The 25,465-nt window shown below is 35.4% G+C and overlaps 2 protein-coding genes across 2 annotated transcripts in view; both read right to left on the bottom strand.

Moving 5' to 3' along the window:
• Positions 1-312: 312 nt before the first annotated feature.
• LOC107723906 (actin-binding Rho-activating protein-like) lies at positions 313-4,532 on the bottom strand. The gene is made up of 2 exons (XM_016532633.1): positions 3,863-4,532; positions 313-1,418 (listed from the first exon to the last, which is right to left on the bottom strand). The coding sequence occupies exons 1-2, from the start codon at positions 4,463-4,465 to the stop codon at positions 1,038-1,040; spliced, it is 984 nt and encodes a 327-aa protein (XP_016388119.1). The 5' UTR covers positions 4,466-4,532; the 3' UTR covers positions 313-1,037.
• Positions 4,533-16,293: 11,761 nt separating this feature from the next.
• Positions 16,294-25,465, bottom strand: part of LOC107723902 (angiopoietin-4-like) — a 41,428-nt gene continuing 32,256 nt past the window's right edge. Inside the window, exons 4-9 of the mRNA XM_016532629.1 lie at positions 24,166-24,398; positions 21,878-21,990; positions 21,660-21,761; positions 19,846-20,012; positions 19,608-19,738; positions 16,294-16,942 (exon numbers count right to left, since the gene is read on the bottom strand). Coding sequence (XP_016388115.1) covers positions 16,782-16,942; positions 19,608-19,738; positions 19,846-20,012; positions 21,660-21,761; positions 21,878-21,990; positions 24,166-24,398 — 907 coding nt within the window. The 3' untranslated portion in view covers positions 16,294-16,781. The remainder of the gene's footprint in view (positions 16,943-19,607; positions 19,739-19,845; positions 20,013-21,659; positions 21,762-21,877; positions 21,991-24,165; positions 24,399-25,465) is intronic.

The raw sequence follows: 25,465 nt of genomic DNA, 5'->3' as shown, positions 1-25,465 counted from the left end.
ATTGTTAATATTGTATTGTTAATATCGTTATACTTATATTAATGTTGCTTTGTGTAAATACACAAATGTAACATTAATATTTCTACCAATAATACATTTGGTCCCCAACGCAAAGTAAACACAAAAATATGTAAAATGTTGAAGCCAAATTCAAACTTTTTACCTTCAAACTATCTTATCTACAAATGATTGAAAAAGTGAATTAGGACAATGTTGTATTTTCTTTGACACAACTGTGGTTTTATTTAATCTTTTACTGACAGGAAAAAAATCCACATCAAATAAATAAAGTAGTTGTTTTATATCTTTAAATATTTATAACAAATCCTTCTGTAAGAAGACTATCATGCTTTCATTTTGAAAGAGGTTATTAAAATGAGCCACAAACACTGAACAATAAAACAACAGCAAGTGTCTGAAAGTAGACGCAAATTAACAAAATGTTCGACCAGGACGAGACAAAGACGAGATCCGAGTATATTCCCTTGTGTAAACTGAGCGAGGAGTCGCCCTTTCACCAGCTCCTCAACACTAAAACTAAATCTACTTTCAAAACACGTCATGCACCCGAATGCAGACAGAAGAGCACATGTTCATCTCAGAGAGTTCACCAGTTTTCTGGAACGTTCTAACATTTCATCCTGCTAAATAAAATTATAAGGGCTAATTTGAAACTAGATACCTAGAGTCCAATTTAAAGTCGTTTAACTACACTGAAGTTGAAAGTAGTTAGTTTATAATTACTTATCTGGTGCAAAAAAAAACAAAAAACTTTTTTTTTTTAATTTGAGCAGCTTTTGCAATGTGTAAAAAACAGCAATGCTCCATTTTGACTTGTTACACCGGTACTTGTTGGAAAAAGTAGGTTTTAGTGGAAAAGTTACAGTATTTTGAAAACAACTGAAAAATGAAGGTAAAAGAAGTTAAATAAAATAAGTTATTACTTCGTTTACACTGCAACTTAGCAACTTTCCGGAAAATTAAACTAGTAATGTGATTATAATGTCATCATCCTGGCCCTACCAGAGCATCTCGCCCTAAAAGTCCACCATCTTGTGTTTGCGACAGCGCAACAAAATTCCCACAACTTTATCAGAGATTTTGACATAGCGGTCGAACAGGCGGCCGAAGGTAACGTAGATACGACCCTCTTTATCCCGCTGGCCCATGTCGCGTATGATAAAGCACATCTCCTCCATCTCACGGTAGATGTGTTTCTGGGCCCGGTCGGCACGCTGGGCTGTTTTGGATCCCTCTTTGGGCCGCCCGTATCCCGCGTCGCCCTTGTTGAGTCGAATAGCCATGGCATGTTCATAGTCAAACTCTTCACTGAAAGGGTTGAGCTTCTGGCCTTTAATGTGGTCTTCAGCGAACCGCTGCCACGTGCTCCTCAAGTCGTTCATCGTGGCTATTTTAATCTGAGAGGACAAGATTCAGATGTTATTCAGGACCACATAGTCACATCACATAGTGTATGTTTTAAAGAATTAGATGCAAAAAAAGACGGATGAAATAAGATGAATTTGCTTGGTTTGTGGTTGTATATGTACAGAAATGTATATGAACAAACAAATAAATATTTTAGAATTAATATAAAATATGCATCTATAAATATAGTTCATAAATGGACTGTATAGACAGAAAATAATAAAATTAATCATTTATTTTTATTATCAATGTTGAAAACAGTTGTGTAAATAAATAATGAATAATGCAAATAAATGAGTTTTATAATTAATATGAAATATTTATTTATAAATTAAATGTATAAATAGCTTTTACAGTATTCAAAAAGAAACATTTCTTATTATTATCAGTGTACAGTTAATTAACAGTTGTGAAAATGTATAAAAAAGATTAGGTTAATTAATATTAAATATTTATGAATTTAAATGAATAGTTTTTACAATATTCAACAGGAAAGTTCACATTCAACATTTCATATTATTATCAATTCTGAAAACAGATTATTTATTTATTTAGTTGATTTTACTGCATTCAACAAGAAAGGAATTTAGTTCATGTTATTTAATGTGGCCTAGATGACATCATCTGCAAAAGATTTCAGAGGTTATTTATTATTATTAAATAATTTTAGTAGTAGTAGTAGCAGTAGTAGTAGTAATAATAATAATAATAATTCACTTTAAAGGCAACATTTTTCTTTAGATTAGCATGCATAATAAGGAATGTCTATTTGTAATTTAGATTTCTTGTTGACTTTAAAACATCTTTGTTTACAATAATATATTATTCAGATCTTGTTTAAGGTGTAGACAACCTGGCTTGTCATGCCTGAGCATTACTGTTAAATATTTCTCAGGATGTCTTCAAGGGGCACTTATTTCACATGGGCACCATCTGAACCCTTGCAAATGCGTCCTGTGAAATGCGAGCTGGTGAATCAAATACAACGGTGACACAGCTGTGATGGATCTCACTCATCAAGTTGAGGGTGAGCATGCTGCTTTTTGAAGGTCAGATGTAAATGATCCATCACTGTTTTTATTTACATATATTCCATTGCGGCAGAACATGTCTGAGTCTATGATGGAACATTATGCTGCTGTGAAAGTTGGACTGTTGTATGTAACACTGTTGTATGGTCAAGAAATCATTTTTGGATTAAAACCTTGAATGAATAGTGTTCATTTGCAGTTAGCTGTGATTCTCATATTTTCAACCAAGAAACTCATATTCAGCAATTCAAGTCATTCAAAATATTCCCTATTAAAACACATTTAATATAGATTTTGTGAGTATTTTAAGAGAGACAACCGCATTTAAATGAATCTTGCCTCTAACCAATCAATAACTGATCACTAGAACCAAGTCCCTGCCCTATTTTATTTTTTGCTTATCATTATTTATTTATTTTGATTTTACATTGTACATCACAAAATGGAAAAGATGCCTGTTATGCCTTTAATGTAAATGTGGCTGCCACTACCTGAACTTTTCAAGAGTTAATTCCGTTTTCACTCCCATAACAACTGAATTCAGTGTGAACAGAATAAAATTCTCTTATAAAAGGAGCGACAACCAAATTACATTCAAACTAAGAAAACATATGGCAGTGTCTATTTATTTACACTACTGTAAAAAAAAAGGTACTGTATTTTTCGGAATATTACCTTAACATCATAGAATATATATTTTTTAAATTGTCATCTAAAATGCGCTATAATTAATATTCGCCTTTTAACGCCGAGCACGCAAACACGTCCAAGTTTATTTGTATAGAATGGCACTATAATATTACCTTAACATCATAGAATATATATTTTTTAAATTGTCATCTAAAATGCGCAATAATTAATATTCGCCTTTTAACGCCAAGCACGCAAACACGTCCAAGTTTATTTGTATAGAATGGCACTATAATTTTTGTTTGTTTTAAACTTATATTTTTGTTTTGTTCTGTTATGAATAAAGTTAAATATAAATGATTTTTTGTGGAGCACTAAAATACATGTTTATAGTATTTATGTTTATAAACGTTTTTTTTATTTACCTGTATTTTACATTATTTCTGAATTTAATAATAAAATGTGACTTATACAATATGACTTATCTGTGTAATTTTTTATTCTCTCAGCAATGCAATTTTGATCTGTTGTGACTTATAGTCAGTATAAAAATATCAAACAAAAATAGTTGTTCACACTAAGTGCTAATAGTCATACAGCCTATTCACACAAAGTGTGAACAGAAGTTATATGCTATTTAAACTAAAGCTATAATTTCTAAGCGGGCAGTTCTAATTGTGGGCGGAGTTAGTGAAAATAGCTTTTGCCAATTAGTTAGGCTATTTGCACTCAGTACAAATAGAACATAGCATGCATTGTACAGATAAACGTACCTTGTGTCTGTTGACATGTTTCTTCGGTTCACTCTCATTCTGATCACTGTTGTCGCTCAGAGACGCTTCCTCCCCAAGACCACTGTCCTCGGCATCTGAACCTCTACTTCTGGATCCCATCGTCTTTTCCTCTTTCCGTCGAAGCACTTTAGCCACAGTCCCTGCTTTCCCACCACAGTAGCGTCTCCTGGTGGGAGATTCGTTACCAAGAAAGTTTTTGGTGTCCTCTGATGTGAGCTGATTGGTGTTGATCTTCTCCTTGATGACGCTCACTAGGTCTTTCCCGTATTCGTTACACTTTGGTGTGATGGATTTAGTCACCATTACGGTCTTGATCTGGTCGTCTGCACCTTCGTCGCTGTTCACCGAAACCACGTGAGGCGCAACCAAGAGTTTCATCTCACTCTTCTCCTTCTGCTTTTCTTTTGCATCTTCAATGATGGTATCAGGCATCCATCCGCTTGGGATCGTGTCTTGCTTGTCGGTGTGTTTGCTCGCCCAGCTTTGCCAGCTTTTGGCGAGGCTGTTCACCGTCGAAGCCACGTTGATCTTTCTGACAGCTCTGCTGAAAGGCTGGTTTTGCTGGACAGCAGCAGTACTCATGGTTCTTGTTGTGTTTCCTGTTTGGCGAGGTTCAAATCTCAAGGTTCGTAATCCGTTTGGATGCTGCTGGTGGTCACCAGGCTCTTTTATATGAATGGAAAGAGGAAGTGTCTTCTGAGGTGGGTGGTGTGACATTCCTCTGGATACACATGGTGTCCACTGTGACCCCAAACATGCTAATGGAATTTCCCTAGAGGAATAACAGGTGGCCACGCTATGTCCAACCGTGCAAAATCACTCCTGACATCACACCTGACTGCGTCTCTTGTTTTAGATGCACCCATGATCTCACCAAACCCTAAAACCGCTCAAGGATGCCTATAGATCCTGATGGAACGGCTACAAATGCATGCTCTTCTCCACTGCCATGGCATATTTTTGTTCAACGTGATGATCTATTTTTGCAGACTGGGTGTTGAATTGTGCATGTGCGCGCTTCTGTTGATTGATACACAGGCCTGTTCTAAAAGCGCAAGCCAAGCTATTTTAAGCGGGAGTCGTGCTGAGGGAAAACTTAGGATGAGCCTTGGATTTGCACATCGACTCTGTTTCATTTATACTGCTTTGCAGATAAAATGGTGATTAGTATTATTAGAGTATTAATCTGCTAGACATTTTCATAAGGTTTACCATTAAACAGCTACACTGTAAAAAAGGATTGTGATTTTAACAGTAAAAGACTGTAAAAATGCTACAATAAAAACCTGTTCATTGGTTATCAGTAAGTTTCCATACTTTATACGGTGACTAACTGTAATTACATTTAAAATGGTTTTTTATTGTGAATTTAAGTTAAGTCTGTTAAACCTAAAATGTTTCTACCATATTTTTAACGGTGAAGTTCTGGCAACCACAGCTGCCGGTATTTTACCGTAAATGTCACAGTTTTTTTTTTTACAGTTTAGGTTACTGCAGAGATAATGCGTAAAGCAGGGGTTCGTAACAACCCCAAAAAAAGGCCTGCAGATTTGTTCAGATTAGGTCATGTACAGCTATGCTAAATTAAAATAATCAAATGCAACTAATAATTTAATTGCTACTGCATCGGTAGGATAGTAAAATATATTTCCCATATTTTTTATGTTGTTGGCTGCATGTTAAATCAAACTCTGCAACATTTTCTAGGCAGAAGCTAGTGAAATTATACAGATGTCAACATGGAAAGATTACTTGACATTCCCTCATGATTGTCAAAAAACAATGAACAAAACTACACAAGGAAAAAAAAAATGGACAAGCATAAAACCCAGCATACTTTAAATAGGTTAATTTGCAGCAAGAATAAACAATAAAATAAAAATAAGAGAAAAAAAATATTTCTCTTATTCAGCCTCGGCCATGTTAATAACTGTGCATACTGTTAGACCTATATTATGCAAAACAAGAAGAGAACCACTGACCTCTCTTTTGAAATGAATTATTAAGACAAAAACGAGTCCAACAACAGAACCAGTTTGTTCTTGACTGGTGTGCTGCAAAGTTAACATTTAAAAGAAATAATTTCTAAAATCAATACTGGAGATGATAAACATTTTGCATAATTCATGGTAATATTAATAGATTTCGATGTCTGAAGACACTTTTGTATGATAATTTTGGTACTATGTTTGGTCGCCAGTTGTAAAATGTAATGCAAACATCTGCATTGTGATGCAAAACCAGTTAAGAACAAGTTTGCACTGCATTATATGTGAAACCTGCTGAACTGATTTAAATACAGTAATAAAATGCAAATTGAGAGTCATTACAAAGCAAAAGTGACAAAGGTTTTCTTATTCAGCCTTAGTTATGCCATTATGCATAGTAATATCAATACATGTCAATGTTTAATTTCTAAAGACTTCCTATTTACTTTGGTACTTTGTTGGGTTGCCATATGTTAAAAATGTAATGTAAAAATCTAGGTTGTGATGCAAAACCACTCGAGACCCAGTTCACACTGCCTTATACAACTTGCTAACGTGAATCCTGCCCTAGAAAACTCCAAGTGATGTTATACCTTAATTGCTCAAGGATTATCAGAAATCTGTGTGTGATAAATATATTCCCGCCTCTTAAATGTCTTTGCTTGTTTTTAGCTCCCACACAAGATCCCTGAATATTTGGGGACAAAAATAAAACGACTGTCATTTTGGATATTGTTCTCGTCTCTTCCTGCTTCCTCTGGCTTTTGGTGACTCACATACGGAGGAGTGTACCGAGGAAAGAAACCGTCACTTATATCACCGCTAACACCACCAGCTGGATGCACTTACCGGCTCACAATGCAGCTCAACACACACACACACATTAATGCTCATTAAAAGTGTCACTGACTGGCCAATGCAGCATCTCCTAATGTATCTGTAAAAGCAAGGCATTCACAACCTCAGACGATTCACATTTAACTTATTCGGAGACGTAAATGGCTTTCTGTAGGAAGAAAATAACAAAGGAGATTTATTGATCTCTCAATAATAGCTCTAATATTGCAATCGTTAATCTCAAAAATGAAATTATAAGGAAACCAAATCGAGACTTTTGTCTGTCTACTGTTTCGAAAGAGATTTCAACATCACATCAAATCTGTATTCAGATTTTCCAAGTCTCACAATGAACTCAAACATTTCTAATCTAACTCTTACAAGGCAAAACAATCAATAACTGTACTGAAATTTCTATATGAAAATCTTGCCTTCCACTCAAATCTCATCTGTAGCTTTGTGGGCTATATTTTCATATTTAAATGTAACATAGCAGATAACTCTATTAAAGGGGTCATATGATGCGATTTCATTTTTTCCTTTCTCCTTCCCTGTTAGCTGGGATTGCGTTCCCCCGTGAAATGTTCAAAATTACTAGGGTGACCATACGTGCCATTTTCCCAGGACACGTTCTGGCCAGGATTTCTATATTTCCTAAAATATCTAGGTTTTGGCTTTGTTTGCGTGTGCAGACTGATCGGTGTATGACATCAAAGTACCATACAGACGGTTATGCTTTCGAAACGCTCTCGAGGTACTTTGATGTCAAACCCTGTTCGGTCTGAGCCGCACTGCTTTTAAGTCGAACACACCTAATATGTACGCATAATTGCATCGCTTTGACCGTAGATCCCACCTTCTCACACGCCATGATTGGTCCATTATGTGCAATGCTTGCATGTTATTGGTCAAACTACTTTCGATCATTACCTTCAGCAAGCATGAAAACAGGAAAACAAAGCCAAAACAAATCCTGGGAAAATGGCACGTATGGTCACCCCACCCGACACCCTAATTGTCCTAGACGTATAGTACAACTCACACGACACCAAATGATAAAGCTATTAGCATCGAAAAACACATTACAATAAATGTGCTTTATAATAAATGCAACGGGCTGACTCTATTTTCCAATAATAACCTGAATGCATGTCTAATCTCACTTGGGCATTAGTGCAAAGATTGAACTGCATAATCATTTCTTCTTTCACGCAGTCGTCTCATTAACAGACCATGAGTAATGGGCTAATCAACACTGTGCTAGGCTACGACGTTAGCCCAGCACAGTAGTCAGTCGTTTCATTGACAGCGCTACATGTCAGCACGACTAGCTTTAGCGCACACAGCAGTAGTGGTTTGACAGCTTGGGTATCATTAGAAACCAGCTTGGATGAGACAATTAGAGTCCTCGCGCTCCGTTTGGTCCTCGTAAACAAGCCAACCCTGCATTTTAGCACACAGCTGTATCGCTAATTGACTCTGCTTATGCTAACCAGCAAAAACATGCTTGATTTTAGTATTTCATATTAAATGATGTGAAGGACAGCCTTATGTTTTGAAATGTTATTTATGTTCACACATCGAGGTTAGCCCATGCTTACAAAAAAGTACCATGGTATTACCACATTTTTTAGTCATGGTCTCAATTCCTGTCAGGATAAAGTTATGAATGCAGGACTATATTTTCTTGTTTTGGAAACATGATGAATGGACTCTAATAATAAAGGGTACTACCTAGCAATGATATTAGAATGACATAGACCTGCTGAAGTCACTTTGTATTTCGGTCTCTGTTCTATTAACAGATAACCTGACCCACAAAGTACCCTTGAACTATATATATTCACCACAATATTTTTTACAGTGCTTTGTCAGTAGCTTTGGTATGGCATGCCTGTCGTGCTGTCACTATAATACCTGCATTACTTTTATTCCTTCTTTATCTTTTTCTCAGGCACCAACTCTACTTTTTTTTGCATATGACACAGATGAATTGAATATATCAACTCAAAAGCTAGATATAAAAAAACTCACAAGCTAGATTAACTGTAGTTTCACTAACAAAAAAAAAAAATGTTGGTCATGGTCGAATAATGCGACGCAATAATTGTAAATAAATAAATAAATAGATTTATAAAGTTAAAATAATAATAATAACAATAATATTAATACAGTACTTCCAAGAAGTGGTATTCTTTATTTGTATGCTGTAGGCTATCATTCTGTAGCATGGTATATAAAAGTACTGTGCCATGATACGCTATATGTATTTTGCATTTTTTAAATACATACTGATATATGCTTTTTTTTTTTTAATGCCATGCCAGCCTCTAAGGTTATTTCCATGGCGAAAACTGTACTTGAGTTACTAAAATTTTAAATAGAATCTAAATATGAGATTTAAGATGTATTTTTGCTAAAAGTTGGATTCATTTAAAACCTTCAAAGGTATCAATGGATCAAAAGTGTTTTTTTTTCTTCCGAAGTACACTAAAAAATGGTGTAGAAAAAGTTTTAGATAAATTAGTATTTCACTAAAATAGTATTTTCTTGTAAAACGTATGCCATAGTACTGCTGTAATGTTATTGTATAAAGTAGACAGTACCATCTGACACTGTAATTATGTAAGGCTAGGCGTTTGGAATTGCAGTTATATTCTTAAACCAGAACTTCATTCTCAGAGCACTCAAGAAGTAGATGCCATTTTACCACAAGGGCCATCTAATTTAGCCATCCAGTGAGTCTGAATGAACAAACCAGAAATACAAAGTCACCAGGTACTGCGAAAGGTGGTAAAAGACACCAAGACGTCCCTCCTCTCTCTTTCTTTCTATGTATGTTGATGAGGACTGGTGTGGTTTGTGAGTCATTTCTGTGTATGACTCAGATCAGATACTCAACCTGTCCTCAGACACTCTCAGCACGCAGCCAGCACCTGCTCAAGACACACATGCTCTAAAATAAACCATCCCTTCTTACCTCCCCATCTCACCCCCCGCCCCCTCTTTTTGAATCTCCATTTTTTTGTCTATTGCTTTCCTGCTTGTCTTTCTCATATCAATAGATGCAATCAGGTCTGAATCGCGAGTGTGTCGCGACCCCCGACCGCATGCAGACTGAAGTCACTGATTGTGCTTTGTTGAATACGTCTGATGAGATCTGACAGATTATCATGCATGCCATTTTTCTTTTTCACGTACAGATTTAGCCTTTCGCAACCATTGCTTCCTGTGTAACACTGAAGAAAATCTCTTGCATAAAATCTGCGGCCTGCCACAGTGTGCTGATCAAAAGCAATTTGTAGGAAAGCAAAAGCGATAAAATGCTACAAATAATTTGTCTTTTTGATGGACTTGTCATGCTATATTTTATATGTTGTCGTTTTCATTTTCCTGATGATTATCTAGAATTACACATCCAGTTTAATGGTACAGCCATGTGAAGGGAACTCTATCGCCCACATGAAGACGGAGGTTTGTTACCGCCACACTTCACATGCCTTGGATTAAAGGGGTCATATGATGCGATTTCAATTTTTCCTTTCTCTTTGGAGTGTTACAAGCTCTTGGTGCATAAAGAAGATCTGTAAAGTTGCAAAGACTAAAGTCTCACTGACAGGGCATCATCACAATATGGCAAGGGGCGTAACATTTTCGTCACGCGCTTGATGTATTCGGCCAATCATAACGCACTGGATAGCTGGCCAATCACAGCACACCTCGCTTTTCAGACTGATGAGCTTTGTAAAAATCGACGCGTTTCAGAAAGGCGGGGCATAGAGTAGAAACAATAAAGTACAGTATGTGGAAAATAATGTGTTTTTTTAACCTTAAACCGCATAAACACATTTCATTACACCAAATACACCAAATAATATTCTTTTTAGCAACATCATATGACCCCTTTAAATATTATCAATTCACAAGCCAGATTTTAGTTTCAATAATTTTCTCAGAAAAACTATAGTACCATGGCACAGTGATAATAATACAATGCAATGCAATTCAATGCAAAATAAATAAATAAATAAACAAATAAAATGTAAAAGCATGTAGCATGTAATAAAATGTAACAGCTATTCATGCTATTTCATTTACATACACCAAAATATTAAGTATACTCACTTATGACCCCAGGGTGGTCCAGAAATTACCATGTTAGTACTATGGTAAAACTACTAAAACGAAAAAATATTTGCAATTATGTATCTTTGTATTGTTATTCTAGCATCATTGTCATAATATTATAGTTTTTATTAATAATTTGTATTTTCTGCTTTAATTTTAATGTTAGTATATATATATATATATATATATATATAGCCACATAATTCCAAATTATTTAATATATAAATATATATCAATTTTATAAATTAAATAAGTAAATCAAGCAATCAATTTTATACAGTAATGATTATTATTATTATTTTATTTTATTTATTTTATTTATTATTATTATTTGCATTACGGCATTGAGAATTTCACAATGCAAAAAACATAACTGTCCTAAAAACAGGCTTCATTTTCTGCAAAGTACAATTTCTTAATACTTTCTTTTGATTTAACATGTTCTCGACAGACGTGAGATTCACCTGCGAGTGAGATCACAGGGTCTGTGTTTGTGTGACACACTGTGAGTCTGTCACGGTGCCCCACAGAGGCCTCCGCATAATCTGAATGATTTATCGATTTGCCTGTAATAGCCCCTGCATATATTTACTTTATATCCACTTGGACAGCAGATTGGAAACATGTCGTGAAAGGTGAGGGAGACAAATGTTAAATTTAAAAATAGTGTCATGTCTAGTATTACCTCAGAAAACTTACAGACACTACTAGAAAAATACAGCACAGCACAAAATAATTTTAATAAATCATATAATGTTATCCCTAACATATGTTTAATTCATCATGTTTAATTATATGTGTGCTCAATTACACTATTTAAATATCAAACAGTATGTGCCAAAGTTATTAACATTACCAAGAACACTGTGTTCCAAATAAACACAGCTATTATGCTGATCCATGTAAAAACTGACCACAGTTAACAAAAGTTAGCAAATATATGCAGAAGGCATCTCTGTAATGTACACACAATTCTGTCACTGTCATGCGGTTTTCATGCTTTGGACATCAGCACTATTTAAACTACCATCCATTTATTCACTCTAACACGTCATATATGTTCATATATTAGCAAATGAACTAGATTTTCCTATCCAGTTCTGAAGAAATCTGAAGAAATGAACCATAGATATTGGCAACAAAAAAAAAAATGTTATTCAAATAACAGTGAGATATCCAGCATTTTCATACTGACATTCCCCTGCATGGTTCATGTATAATTTTGAACTAGATTTTCCTATCCAGTTCTGAAGAAATCTGAAGAAATGAACCATAGATATTGGCAAAAAAAAAAAAATGTTATTCAAATAACAGTGAGATATCCAGCATTTTCATACTGACATTCCCCTGCATGGTTCATGTATAATTGAACTCTAATGAATCAGTTTGTCAGTAGTGAAGCTCTAATAAGTTATTGATTTAAGACTGTAGTGACATCACATTTATAACACAGTCTGATGGGTCAATAACATCCATTTATAAGAAAAAGTACTATAGTACTACCAGGGGCATGAACACAAGTATTATATTGGGCATGTACACATGCATTTCCAATATACATTGGCTGAAAAAAGTAGCCTACCATAATTCTACCATGTTATTTATACATGATTATATGGTAATGCCACTGTATTCTTTGAAGTACCATTGATTTACCATGTTTTTGTGTAGGATATCAGTGTGTATATACTGTACACACAAACACATACACTGTATATATACATCTTTCTCTCTCTCTCTCTCTCTCTCTCTCTCTCTCTCTCTCTCTCTATATATATATATATATATGTGTGTGTGTGTGTGTGTGTGTGTGTGTATTCAAATAAGAAAATCAATAAAGTACAAATAAATCATTTAAAAAAACCTGGTAATTCTTTGGTAAATAAAATAATGCTATGGCATTACCATATTATCATTGGTTACCTTTTACGTGATAAAACAATGGTACTTTTTTAAACTTAAATAGGCCTGAGTATGTTTTGAAGCTGGGATGCTGGTTTGAGCTGGTTTAAGTTGGTCCTTTGCTGGTTTGCTGGTCCTTTGCTGGTCATGTGCTGGTCCTAAACTGGTCCGACCAGCTTAAGACCAGCACATGACCAGCATAAACCAGCAAAGGACCGGCTCAAACCAGCATCCCAGCTTCAAAACATACCTAACCAGCATATGCTGGTTTTTTCAACAGGGTGACCAATCATGGAATATCTTGTTACCTATATCTGCTAAATGACTAAATAAATATCTTGGTATCTTGTTAAATATACAGTATGTATTGTAAAGATAAATATTAGTCAAATAGAAATGAACTGTGACTGTCTACAATAACCTAAGAGAAGTTTCTGTTGTTTAGACATCACAACCTAGATTTCCCTCTAGCTTCTCCAGAGGAACAAGAGCCGGAGGGCTAGAGCAAAAAAAGAGACAGAATCGAGGTCGCAGGAGGAAGGGAGGGAGAGAAGGAGAGAGAAAAGGAACAAGAGAGAGTGAATGATATATAAGAGCTAAGAGGGTTTTGAACACAGCCAATTTCATTTCACATACAGTCTCTGACCTGAATGTGCAACACAACTCTTCATTCCAGACCACAAAAAAAACTGTTGAAACTGATATAGAAAAATACTTCATAGACATGTAGAATAATCCATTATAGAGGTCATTTCGATGTGGCAGACGCTGTGCTAAACTGATAACATACAGTAGCCTACATAACGAGACAGGACTGGTCAGCAGATGGAGCTAGAGAATAACTGCTCTTCAAAACAACCGCCAGACCAGTTTTGCTACTATACGTGTTTAAATGCTGTTAGCAAGATTAGCTAAAGTCTATCATTTCCAGTCTTTGTTTCTTGATTTTGCACGCAAATTAGATTTTTGGTCATTTTTAGGGCACATCTATAGTTATTTGTCTCAAGCTTCTCACATCACTGTTGAAAAAACCAGCATATGCTGGTTAAGCATGTTTTGAAGCATGGCTGCTGGTTTGAGCTGGTTTAAGCTGGTCATGTGCTGGTCCTAAGCTGGTCCTGAGCAGGAGCTGGTTACCTAGGACCAGCTCAAACCAGCACCTATGCTTCAACAGGGACGTCTTGTGCACAGGTGAACAAACATCTTAAATAACAAAAAAATCAATTTACTTGTTTGTTTGCTTGCTTGCTTGTGTGTGTGTGTGTGTGTGTGTGTTGTTTTCTGTGACATCATTACAGAACATGGAAACGCATTAACAGATCGTAGCGTTTGTGCATGTGCTCCCATTCTCTTTACTTGCCACATTAGCCTGTATAAAAACAAAAAAAGCATCTTTCTCCATCAATTGTTGTTTAGAAAAAGCCTTGTATTATGACAAACTTACAAGGACCACATATAAATTGTTATTTCATGATACTATAATAGATGATATACTGTGTCCTATTTTTTTTGGAGGCTCCTTAAACTGTGAAATGGCCTCTTATATTTCCCCTTATCCCTCCCCCCCCCCCCCCTCCCGTTTTCTGAAACCACAAAGTTTTAAAAAAGCATTTAAAAATGTTTTTACTGGTTGTGAATGTTAAGGTAGCATTCCATTTCTCTGAACATTCTGAAACAAGTAACATTTAAAAAATGTTAAACGAATGTCCAGTTAAAATGTTTCAGGAATAAAGCATTCCATGAACAATAAATAATGTTTTTGCACTAATATTTTTGAGAATATTATTAAAGACCAGATAACTTTGAATGAATGTTCTATCATTCCAGTGAACTCCAGTGACTCCAGTGAAATATCAGATCATATGTTGCAGCATGAAACCAATTAAGACCAAAAGAATGCACCAAATATCTATATAAGAAGCACTTTATTGCTCATGTAGACCTCCTAAAACAAAACCAAATTAAAAAAAGAATATCTGACATGACAAATTGACATTTTTACAAAGTGAGTAAAGACTGATCAAGAGAGAATGTCTTTCATATGCTCCTGCTGTTCTTGGCAGAAAACTGGAATTCAGTTAAATAAAAACACTGTATGAACTAGGAAGCTCGAACCACAAAAAGACAGGAAAGCCTTTGGCATCTTCCACTTTTAGTTTAGAATAATAAAATAAACCTCGACCTGTTGAAAAGCTGTTATCCAGTTTGCCTCCAGAACTGATCTGCAGGGTTTATTATCAAACTGTAATGATATGTGATGAAAGGTTCATGGTCAGAAAGTAATAATGCATGTTGAAAGGTTTATGGTCAGAAAGTATTAATGTATATACCACAGCAGCAACTAATAGCATTGTTCATATTGTACAATTGTAGGAACAGTCAACTCCTATCAGCGTATCTGCTGTCTAACCACATGACCGTCATACTGTACTCCTTAAAGTGCATCCTCTTTAAAAAAAATGACAAAATGACAATATAGTTTTGAAATGGGGACAACGGGTCACAAAGAACACATTTAAAAACATTAGTAGACAAAATATAATATATTTTTTTACATACAAAACATACAAATCACACGGGTACAACAATTATAAGGCCAGAAACACACTTTATGCAAGTGGGCAAATGCAACACATTGCTTTCTGAGTTGTTTTAAGAAATGTGTGTACTAAAGAAGGCAACAGAATTACCTTCAAACCTGCCAACTACAGCTAACTTGCCCAGCAAGATTTCCTTTCAGATGTTTCTCCGTCAAGACCATAAACAAGATCAAGCCCACTAATAGCACCCTACAGCAATGTTAAGAAAATTATGCACATTAAACAAATAGAATTTAGTCTCATTAAATGAATTATGACACATTGGAGAAGCGTTTGCATTCACATGCTTGTGCAGAGTATGTTTCGGGCCTAAAAACGACTAAAAAAGAAAGAGATGCAAAATATAAAAAATATCCAGTTATTAAAAATATACATAAAAGTATGCAATGTGTCAGTCTAACCTGCTGACTTGCTAATAAGCTACACTACCATTTAAAAGCCTGGGGTCAGTTTTTAAAGAAAGTAACACTTTTATTCAACAAGGACAGTAAAGACATTTATAAAGCTATAAAAGATTTCTATTTCAAATAAATGCTGTTGATTTTTCGATTTATCAAAGAATCCTGAAAGAAAAAAATGTATCTGATTTCCACAAAAATGTTAAGCAGCACAACAATTTTCAACATTGATAATATTGATGAATGAATGTTAAGCAGCACAACAATTTTCAACATTGATAATATTGAGAAATGTTTCTTCAGCAGCAATTCAGAATATTAGAATGATTTCTGAAGGATTATGTGACACTGAAAACTGGAGTAATAATGCTGAAAATTCATTAAAAAAATATTAAAATAGTATATTAAAACAGTTATTATAAATTATAATAATATTTCACAATAAATCTGTTTTACTGTATTTTTGATCAAATAAATGCAGACTCGGTGACCATAAGAGACTTCTTTTAAAAACATTAAAAATCATTCCAACCTCAAGTTTTTGAATGGTAGTGTAACTAGTCAGCTGCCTCGCTATGTAGTTAACAGCTATTATCTTTTACAAAATAGAATACAACCTCTTGGAAATTAAGGTTATTCCTCTGGAACATCTAGAACAGTTCCAGAATCAGACTCATTAAGGTCGAAAGGTTTTCCTTTGGAATTACATCAAGCCACATCGATGACCCACATTCTGACACCATGAGAGTCGCCATCACTGAGAGTGTTTCAGGTTATAAGCCACACATGAATTCAGACAAGAGTAGCTGTGAAGGAGAAGCGTGTTTGCATGTGTAAAAAAGAAAATTGTGGCATAGTAATGAATTTTCAGTCTGATCACTTTTCTCCACTCCAGCTCTCAGATTTGCAGTAAAAACATCACCGTCCATACATTAAATGATATCTTGATTTGTCTCCACCTTGTTGCTCCTATGTCCCAAAGCAAGCGCTGTAAGTCCTGTCATTGTCAATGTGACAAGCTTGCGGCAATGCTAATTTATTCACGTCAGAAATCAGCTGGACGGATCATCATGGAAGTGGACTGGAGCGAATAGCTGGGTCCTCGAAAGTGATGCCACTTAATGCCATTGAGTTTGCGGATGTTGTGACCCACGGTGTAGTAGATTCCATTGAGGTTAGACAGACCGCAAGCATCAAACCACCAGCCTGAAAGAACGACAAATAAAAGAGACTGAGATAACAGTATAGCGCTCACAGGTGTTTACTTTGGGCCTTGATCAGGATTATTTGTTAACTAAAACCAATAAAATTTAATATTAAATTATATTAAAATTGTACATTTTACCTTGGCAACTAACTGAAATAAGTTTTAGTTGTAGCACCTAAATTACTAACCCTAACTAAAACTGAACTGAAACTAAAATAAAAGTAAACCAAAAATAGAAAAATAACAAAAGCACACAACAAAATTACTAAAAAATAAATAAATAAATAAAATAAAGAATTTTGCATTCATGTTTTATTTATTTATTTATGGAAACTATTTTGTATTAAGTGTTTATAAAGTGTATAATTGTTTCAATATTTAAAAGCTTAGCCTAAATTGTGTTATATTTTTAAATAAATCATTGCTTTGGAAAACTTGGGAATATAGTACATGATTTATATGGATTTTTATAGTAATTTTATGCTGCTTTTTATCCTTTTTGGAGCTTGACAGACTCTAGTTACAACATGCTTTCATTGAATAAAAAAAAACTAAAGATTATACAAAATATTTTATTTTGCATTCCACAAAATAAAGAAAGTCATACTGGTTTTGGAACGACATGAGGGTCAGCAAATGATAGCAGGCTTAAAAATGACATCTCCTCAAAACAATCAAAGCCCTTGATCCATCTCTCTCCTCTATATTGTGTCTTTTTATTTTTCTCTCCACAGTCCGTCAGTGTTTCAAAGGGTATGTTATTCCCACTGTGCGGTCGATGTCTCAGCAAGACCTGTCAAAGCAAACTGTGATTCTTCAATGAAAACCAGACTTTGTCTCTTCAGAGAGGACACCGTCTCTCTAACCCTGATTAAATCAGTATCACCTCCCTCAATGCGTGTTTAGTTTGGACGGGCCGCACAGATGGATCCATCTTTCCATCTTTTGATTACCATTTGAAATGCAAACATAAAGGGCACTCGAAGGTCTCCAGACCTTCGGTTCGACGGTAATTAACTCCAACAACTTTCAAAATCAATCGCAATGCATGCTATTAAAAGCTGTTTATCTTGGACCCCAGAGGTGTGGGATCTGCAGTCGAGTGCAGCCATCAAGTAAATTGTTTGCATAGCGGGTGTTGAACGTGCGTCTGAACTCTGGACGTGTTTTACATAATTCTGCGATGGGGTTGCGTTTTCTTCGATTAGAAGAGGATCAGAGGGATTTTGCATGACCGTGAAGTGAAGAAATGTGACTGAGAGGATATGAATGTAGATGGCTTGCATTCAATAAGCACTGGTGAGTGCCTATCTACAATCAGATTAGTCTTTACGTAACAAGTATTTTATGTCAAATGATCAAGGATGTGACAAGACTGTTTATAATCTAAGATCAAGGTCTTTGTTCATGTTTTTGTCAATGGGATTAATGAAAATGGAAGATGCAAAAAGCAACTTAACTGACGGACATTCAATATCCGTGTGAACAGCAAATTTTATTAAATATATAATTTTGCTAAATTATTGCAATAAATATTAATATTCTCTATGCAAAAAGCAACTTAACTGACGGACATTCAATATCCGTGTGAACAGCAAAATTTTATTAAATATATAATTTTGCTAAATTATTGCAATAAATATTAATATTCTCCAAGTAATATTCAGTAATATCATCTATTTGACTGCATTGACATTATCAGATGAGAACCAAACTTTCTGATTCTATTGTCTTCTGTGGAACTGCTTTATAGCTGAATCATATTAGTTTATTAATTCATGAATTTTGCGAACTTGATACTGTTTGACAACTTGTTTGATAACTGATGAACTTTACACAGTCAATGAACTGAACTGACTTGAGCTGAATGATGACACTATTGTCTTTCTCAGAGCTGCTTTACAGTCTCGTATTTGAAAAAGTTTGCATCGTTGATTATGTTATTTTTCTCTTTATTACTGTGAAGCTGCTTTGAAACAATCTGTATTGACTGATATGATATGATATGACTTCACTATTTGGGAATAAAATGGGGAAATCAAATGAATTGGTGAATCAAACTTCAAAGCATTTTTTAATCACTTCATTTAATGAACTGTCTGAATGAACCAATCCACTAAAATGAACCAGTTTTTACTAAAATGTATGGACATTTCAGGAGAGCATGTCTGAGTGTGTTGCATTATTACTTCAAATTGCTCAGCTACAATATTTTTAAAAACAGCTATGCTTTTTATGCTATGTCATTGAGAACAGATTTGGAGAAATTTTGCATTACATGACTTGCTCATCAATGGATGCTCTGCAGTGAATGGGTGCCGTCAGAATGAGAGTCCAAACAGCTGATAAAAACATCACAATAATCCACAAGTAATCCACACCACTCCAGTCCATTAGTCAACATCTTGTGAGCCCGCATGTTTGTAAGAAACTTCTGGTGGCACCCATTCACTGCAGAGGATCCATTGGTGGGCAAGTGATGTAATTCTAAATTTCTGCAAATCTGTTCTGATGAAGAAATCAACTAAATCTTGGATGACCTGAGGGTGAGTCAAATTTGAGCAAATTTTTATTTTCGAGTGAACTATTCCTTTAAGTACTTCTTAACATTTGAAAAATTTTTCATAACTGTGTTTTTGAATGAGATCATATGCAGTAGCTCACCTCCGGTCATCATGAGGGCGCACTTGCAAACGCACTTGTCGTTGTCAGCGTCGCGAGTGCTGAAGCCCGTGCCGTTTGATGCTAAGCTACTTTGCTGTCCTGCTGTTCCGCTATAGCTCCCTAGCAAGAGTCTGGAGAAAGAGAAAGATGATGACAGACATATTGCTGAACATTAACAAATTATCAAAAAGTTTAACGTTAATATCAGTCTTGGTCGTTCCGTTAACACAGGTGATACCTGTACTGCTGTTTTTCCCCGGCCAGCTGGAATTTGTCATACAGAGCGTAGGCTCCGTTCTCCTCCCAGTCCTTAAGTTCCACTCGGAGGGAGTACTGGGCTTGACTGGTGATCAGGTGAACAGCCTCATTACCCAGCCAGTGCTCTCCACTAGGATCACCAAATCCCTGTGAGAACAACATATAATGAAACCAATGCTGCGTTCCATTCATCTTGTAAAGTCAGGATTTCAAACTTCCTATTTGGGAAAGCAATAAAACGGCACTTGAAGTCGAACTTTGAAACTTATGTTTCGAAATTTTCAAACATAAGATTGTATAGTTAAAGTGCCCTTATTATGCCATTTCCAATATTGCCTTTCATGCAGTGTGTAATGTAGCTGTATGTGAATGTAAACAATCTGCAAAGTTGTAAAGTTGAAAGTGAACGATAAATAAAGTTATTGTCTCCCAAAATAAAGAATCGACTCTGAACAGCTGAAACGAGTCGTTAGTAATTCGAATTCCACTTCCGTGACAGCTGCACGTAACGGGGTAACACATTTGTATAATGCGAGCCTATGTTCTACGTTGGCCGGCCACGAACAACTTGACCCCGCCCACAAACGTCATTCTACTGACGACTGCTTCTCTAATCTCGTGGAGTTCAACGCGGGATTCACAAAACGCTTGCTGTTGAAAGATGGATCATTATCCTGTTTATTTGGACCAGCTGCTCCACTGAATCACAAACCTGTAAGTATGATAAATAATAGATGTTTATATTTTCTATAGAGCGTTCAAAATACAGAACTATTGAAATAGGCGTATCGTTTCCGACCAATCACAACAGACTAGGCCATCTGACCAATCAGAGCAGAGCAGGCTCACGGAAAGGAGGGGTTTAGAGAGACTGAATCTTTGAACTGCTTCGAACAAATTGTTTGAGAATCGCTGGAAAATGAGGTGATATTAAATGCATATTTTGAGAAAATGAAAGCATTTTTTGACATTGCATGCATGTAATCCTATTGTAAGAGACTCCCAAAACAATATTAGGAATCGTAAAAATGGCATAATAGGGGCACTTTAATTATACACACTTCAATGCAAATAAAATTGCATCAGTGAGTCAAAGTTCCTTGTGCAAACAAGCCAAATGATCATCTCCTTTATCTTCTTATTACTGGACAACACTTTATGGTTACATATCAAGCAGGAATATCACATATCCAACTTTAAATGAAACACAGTATTAAACACAAAACAGCTGTTTTGTTTCCTTGAATTAAATAGGTACATTGTCGGTCTTTTATTTCCCAGAAAAAGAGTCTCATCCTTTTCAGCTTTTTATAGAAAGGAAGGGTCACAATGACATTTGGCAAGATTAACAAAATGTAGAAAATTGCCGTATTGACTTTCACTGCTGCAGTTTCACAGAACTGCCAGTTTTCAATCCATTTCAGCATATTTAAGCACTTAAAATATCAGCAGAATGTGCCTCTATTAAATACAGAATGCACCAAACAGTTCAGCTACTGCCAATGACGCCAATCTGCCACTTACAATTTTAGCCGCTGTGCTTCATCCTGCTTTGGCTGGTTTTTGAATCTATGTCATCAGAATAATGCCAAACTTTTAATCACGTCTTCCCAGCACAGGCAGAAAAACATTTCTTAAATGTCACCCTTTTCTTTAAACACAATCAATAGGGATTTTCATCATTGTCTACAAATGTAACAAGTTCTCTTTGTCTGTACACTGATGTGATGCTAGGACGTTCTGCACAGTCAGCTGTAAGTGTTATGCAATCTTTTAATGTTTATGTCCACTTACCAGTTTATAGTCTTTCCAGCTTTTCTGGAAGTTCACACTTCCATTGGCCCTGCGCTGGAACACCGTCCAGCCACCTCCGCTTGTCACCATATCACAAAAGACCTGTCAGAAGCATATGAAACATCTCAGTCTCACTCTCTTACATTCCTCGTTCTGTATGTCACAGCCAAGATACATCACACTGATTCCTCATACTTGTGAAAGAACGCATCCCACACCTTGGTTGGCTCGGTCATGTCTCCGATGTAAATGTGGTAGACTCCGCTGGTGTTGTGACCGGATTTATAGGCCTCGGCACAGTCTCTGAAGTGCTGCTCATTTGATGAGAAGCCTGTAAGGGAAAACACAGAGGCTCTGGGGTTCAGAATTGATTTGAACGGAAGGTAAGAAAGACAATTAGCCAACAAAACACTGCTGTGACACAGCCGTTAACGTAAGTACTCTGTTTGTACTCGTATGGGAATCCAGACTCTATATTATTTACAGTAGTCTCATGAAGCTGTTTTCAGTGTTGTTAACAAACTAAAAATATTAAAGAACATTTACTGAAATAAAGTAAACATTAACTGAAAAAAAAGATTACATTAAAATCTTATTTTATTTCAGCTAATTGCCAAATAGAATGACTAAAACTGAAATAGACATTAATAAAAATAAAACAGACATTTAAAAAAAATAATAATAAAAGTGACAAAAATAACTAAATTATTTAAACTTTTATCTTAAATTGAAATGGAAAATATAATATTGATTCAAAATAATAGATACTATAATAGCATATTAATTATATTAAAATAACACTAATTTGAATTGTAATTGACCTCATTGGCATAAAAAATTAAAACCATGCTTTTATTTTTTACTTGAAAAAAAATTAACTTTAAGTGAAATAAAATGTAATAAAATATTTTTAAAATGACTTATTTCAACTAGTTGCCAAGACAACTAAAACTGAAATTTATAAAAAATATATATTTTTGAAAAGTTTAATAAAAAATAAATACATGTAATTAAAAAAATAATAATAATAAACACACCCAACAAAATTGCTAAGTTGAAACAAAAATTAAAATTAAAACAGAAAACACAAAAACTAATTATAAATATTAATAAAAACTGTAATAGTATCTCAGTGATACTAAAATAACACTTATACACATGATGCATGACATAAAGTTGTTTTGTGGATTTGCCACACAGTGTGACGAAACAAAATGATGTGGTTTCTGTTGTCAAAAGAACAAGATTTAAAATAATTACATGACCTCAAGATTTCAAATATAAAGTCCATAGTGGTCTAGTTTTGGGATGAGTCATTGAAACATTCAACACAATGTGTTTGTTTGTCAAGCATCTGAGAGAGAGTTTATTTAGAAAATGTGGTACATTTGGTTCTTCGAGTGAACCTCCACGTAGACATTTATAAACTGACATGTCTTCTGTCCGTATAAAATGCTGCAGTCTTGATTTAGCTTATCAGTGCGTGTTGTGACGCATGTGAACTTCATCCAAGACACGGGAGCACGCTGCCAAAGACATCACTAGCGAGAGCTTATCCCCTCTCTCTCCATGAATCACGCCTGCTCGATTTATCATTAGTGTCACGGTTAATTAACCAGAACTTTCAGGTCATGTTAAGAATCTGCCACCAGATTTAAAAGCTGTGGTAAGCCCAAGAATCAGACATGTCTGTCATTCTCAGACAAGTAACCTTACTTTGTACTCTAACTGGGTACTGAGTCATTTTTCTATCCTCTCAGACAGTGAAAGGCTGCAGCAATGCAACAAATCTATTTGAAACATTAAAATCAACATGAAATGGCATTCAAAATGCATTTTAGCTTTCATAATATGATATAAGTTCAAATGAAACAGGCCAACATAATGCACTTCTATGGCTTGATAGACAATCTAGGTTGAGGTAGACTAATATCCTGCACAGATCAAGGACTGCTTACAAGTGAAAACAGTCCACAAGGATTTTGATGTGAGAGGATCACAGAGGATGGAGGAAGCGTTATTATGGATTATGGACAGTATTTTGACCAGAACGACTGACTTAAAGTTAAAACACTTGATGGATTTGTTTCTTACAAACATGCAGCTTTTCACTTTATAAGATATTAATTGATGGACTGGAGTGGTGTGGATACTTGTGGATTATTGTGATGTTTTTATCAGCTGTTTGGACTCTCATTCTGACGGCACCCATTCACTACAAAGGATCCACTGGTGAGCAAGTCATGTAATGCTACATTTCTCCAAATCTGGTGCATACGTGTGGATTATTGTGATGTTTTTATCAGCTGTTTGGACTCTCATTCTGACGGCACCCATTCACTACAAAGGATCCACTGGTGAGCAAGTCATGTAATGCTACATTTCTCCAAATCTGTTCTGATAAAGAAACAAACTAATCTACATCTTGGATGGCCTGAGGATGGGTACATTTTTAGCAAATGTTCATTTTTTGGTGAACAATTCCTTTGAAGGTGTGCATTTTTACCTGTTCCCGAAGACATCATGCCAATAAGTGTGTGTACGGACTTCATGAGCTGCTGATGTTGTCTCTGCAGGGCTGAGTTGTTGGTGCTGGCCACTCTAAGCTGTCTCTCCAGAGCTGTAATGGCAGCTGTCTGTCTCTTCACCAGGTCCTGCAGTCGCTCTTTCTCCTCCCTCATGTCCTCCAGCTCAGTCCTCTGCTTCGACTCCAGGACTAAGACTTTACTCTCCAAACGACTGGTGGAAACAATGTATAATGCATTCATTTAAAAAAACTTATAAACCAATAGTTTAAGTCAAAAAGACACTTTTTCAAAGCATCTCCATGTTTCAGAGAAATTCCTAGATAGAGCAGGAATGAATGCCAAATGGAGACCTTAGGCCTCTACCTTGGGAATTTACAATAGGATGGATAATGGTGTTTTGCAACCTATAGGGGTTTATTTTAAACATTTAGACCTAAGTATTAAACTTTGGCTCTAAACCAATCCCTCACCACTTGTACTAGACATTCTTAAGAGAAGAAGTGTGATATTACATTTAAGACATCCGCAACTACCCAAAACAGCCTAGCAACAGGTCAGAATACTCCAGCGACTCCCCAGAACACTCTAGCTACAGGTTAGAATACCCTAGTAACCACATAGAACTCCCTAACAACCACTCAAAACACAATAAGCCAGAACACCCTAGCAGCTAGAATACCCTATAAATTTGAAAATGTAATTAAGGGTACGTTTACATGTTAGCGATTGGAGATTTTTTTTTTATGTTTTGCAGACAGACATATGGAAGCCCGTTTCCGCCACTGAATAAAAAATAAAAAAGTTAATTGAGACTTTTTATCTCACAATTCTGACTTTTTTTCTCGGAATTGCATGATATAAACTCGCAATTGCGAGTTAAAAAGTCATAATTGTGAGATATGCGAAATTTGCAAATGCAGGTTTTAAAGAAAACTATGGAAGCCCGTTTCCGCCACTGAATAAAAAATAAAAAAGTTAATTGAGACTTTTTATCTCACAATTCTGACTTTTTTTCTCGGAATTGCATGATATAAACTCGCAATTCTGAGAAATAAAGTCAGAACTGCGAGATATAAACTCACAATTCTGACTTTTTTTCTCTCAGAATTGTGAGTTATAAAGTCAGAATTGAGTTATATAAACTCGCAATTGCGTGTTATAAAGTCAGAATTTCGAGATATAAACTCACAATTTTGAGAAAAAAAAGTCAGATTTGCGAGTTTTTATCTCACAATTGTGACTTTATATCTCGCAATTCTGACTTTATAACTCTCAATT

This window comes from Sinocyclocheilus rhinocerous, unplaced genomic scaffold, assembly GCF_001515625.1.
Source record: "Sinocyclocheilus rhinocerous isolate Xijiao unplaced genomic scaffold, SAMN03320098_v1.1 scaffold875, whole genome shotgun sequence".
Taxonomy (NCBI): Eukaryota; Metazoa; Chordata; class Actinopteri; order Cypriniformes; family Cyprinidae; genus Sinocyclocheilus; species Sinocyclocheilus rhinocerous.
Note: the sequence above shows the minus strand (reverse complement) of the source record. Positions and strands in the feature narration are given on the sequence as shown.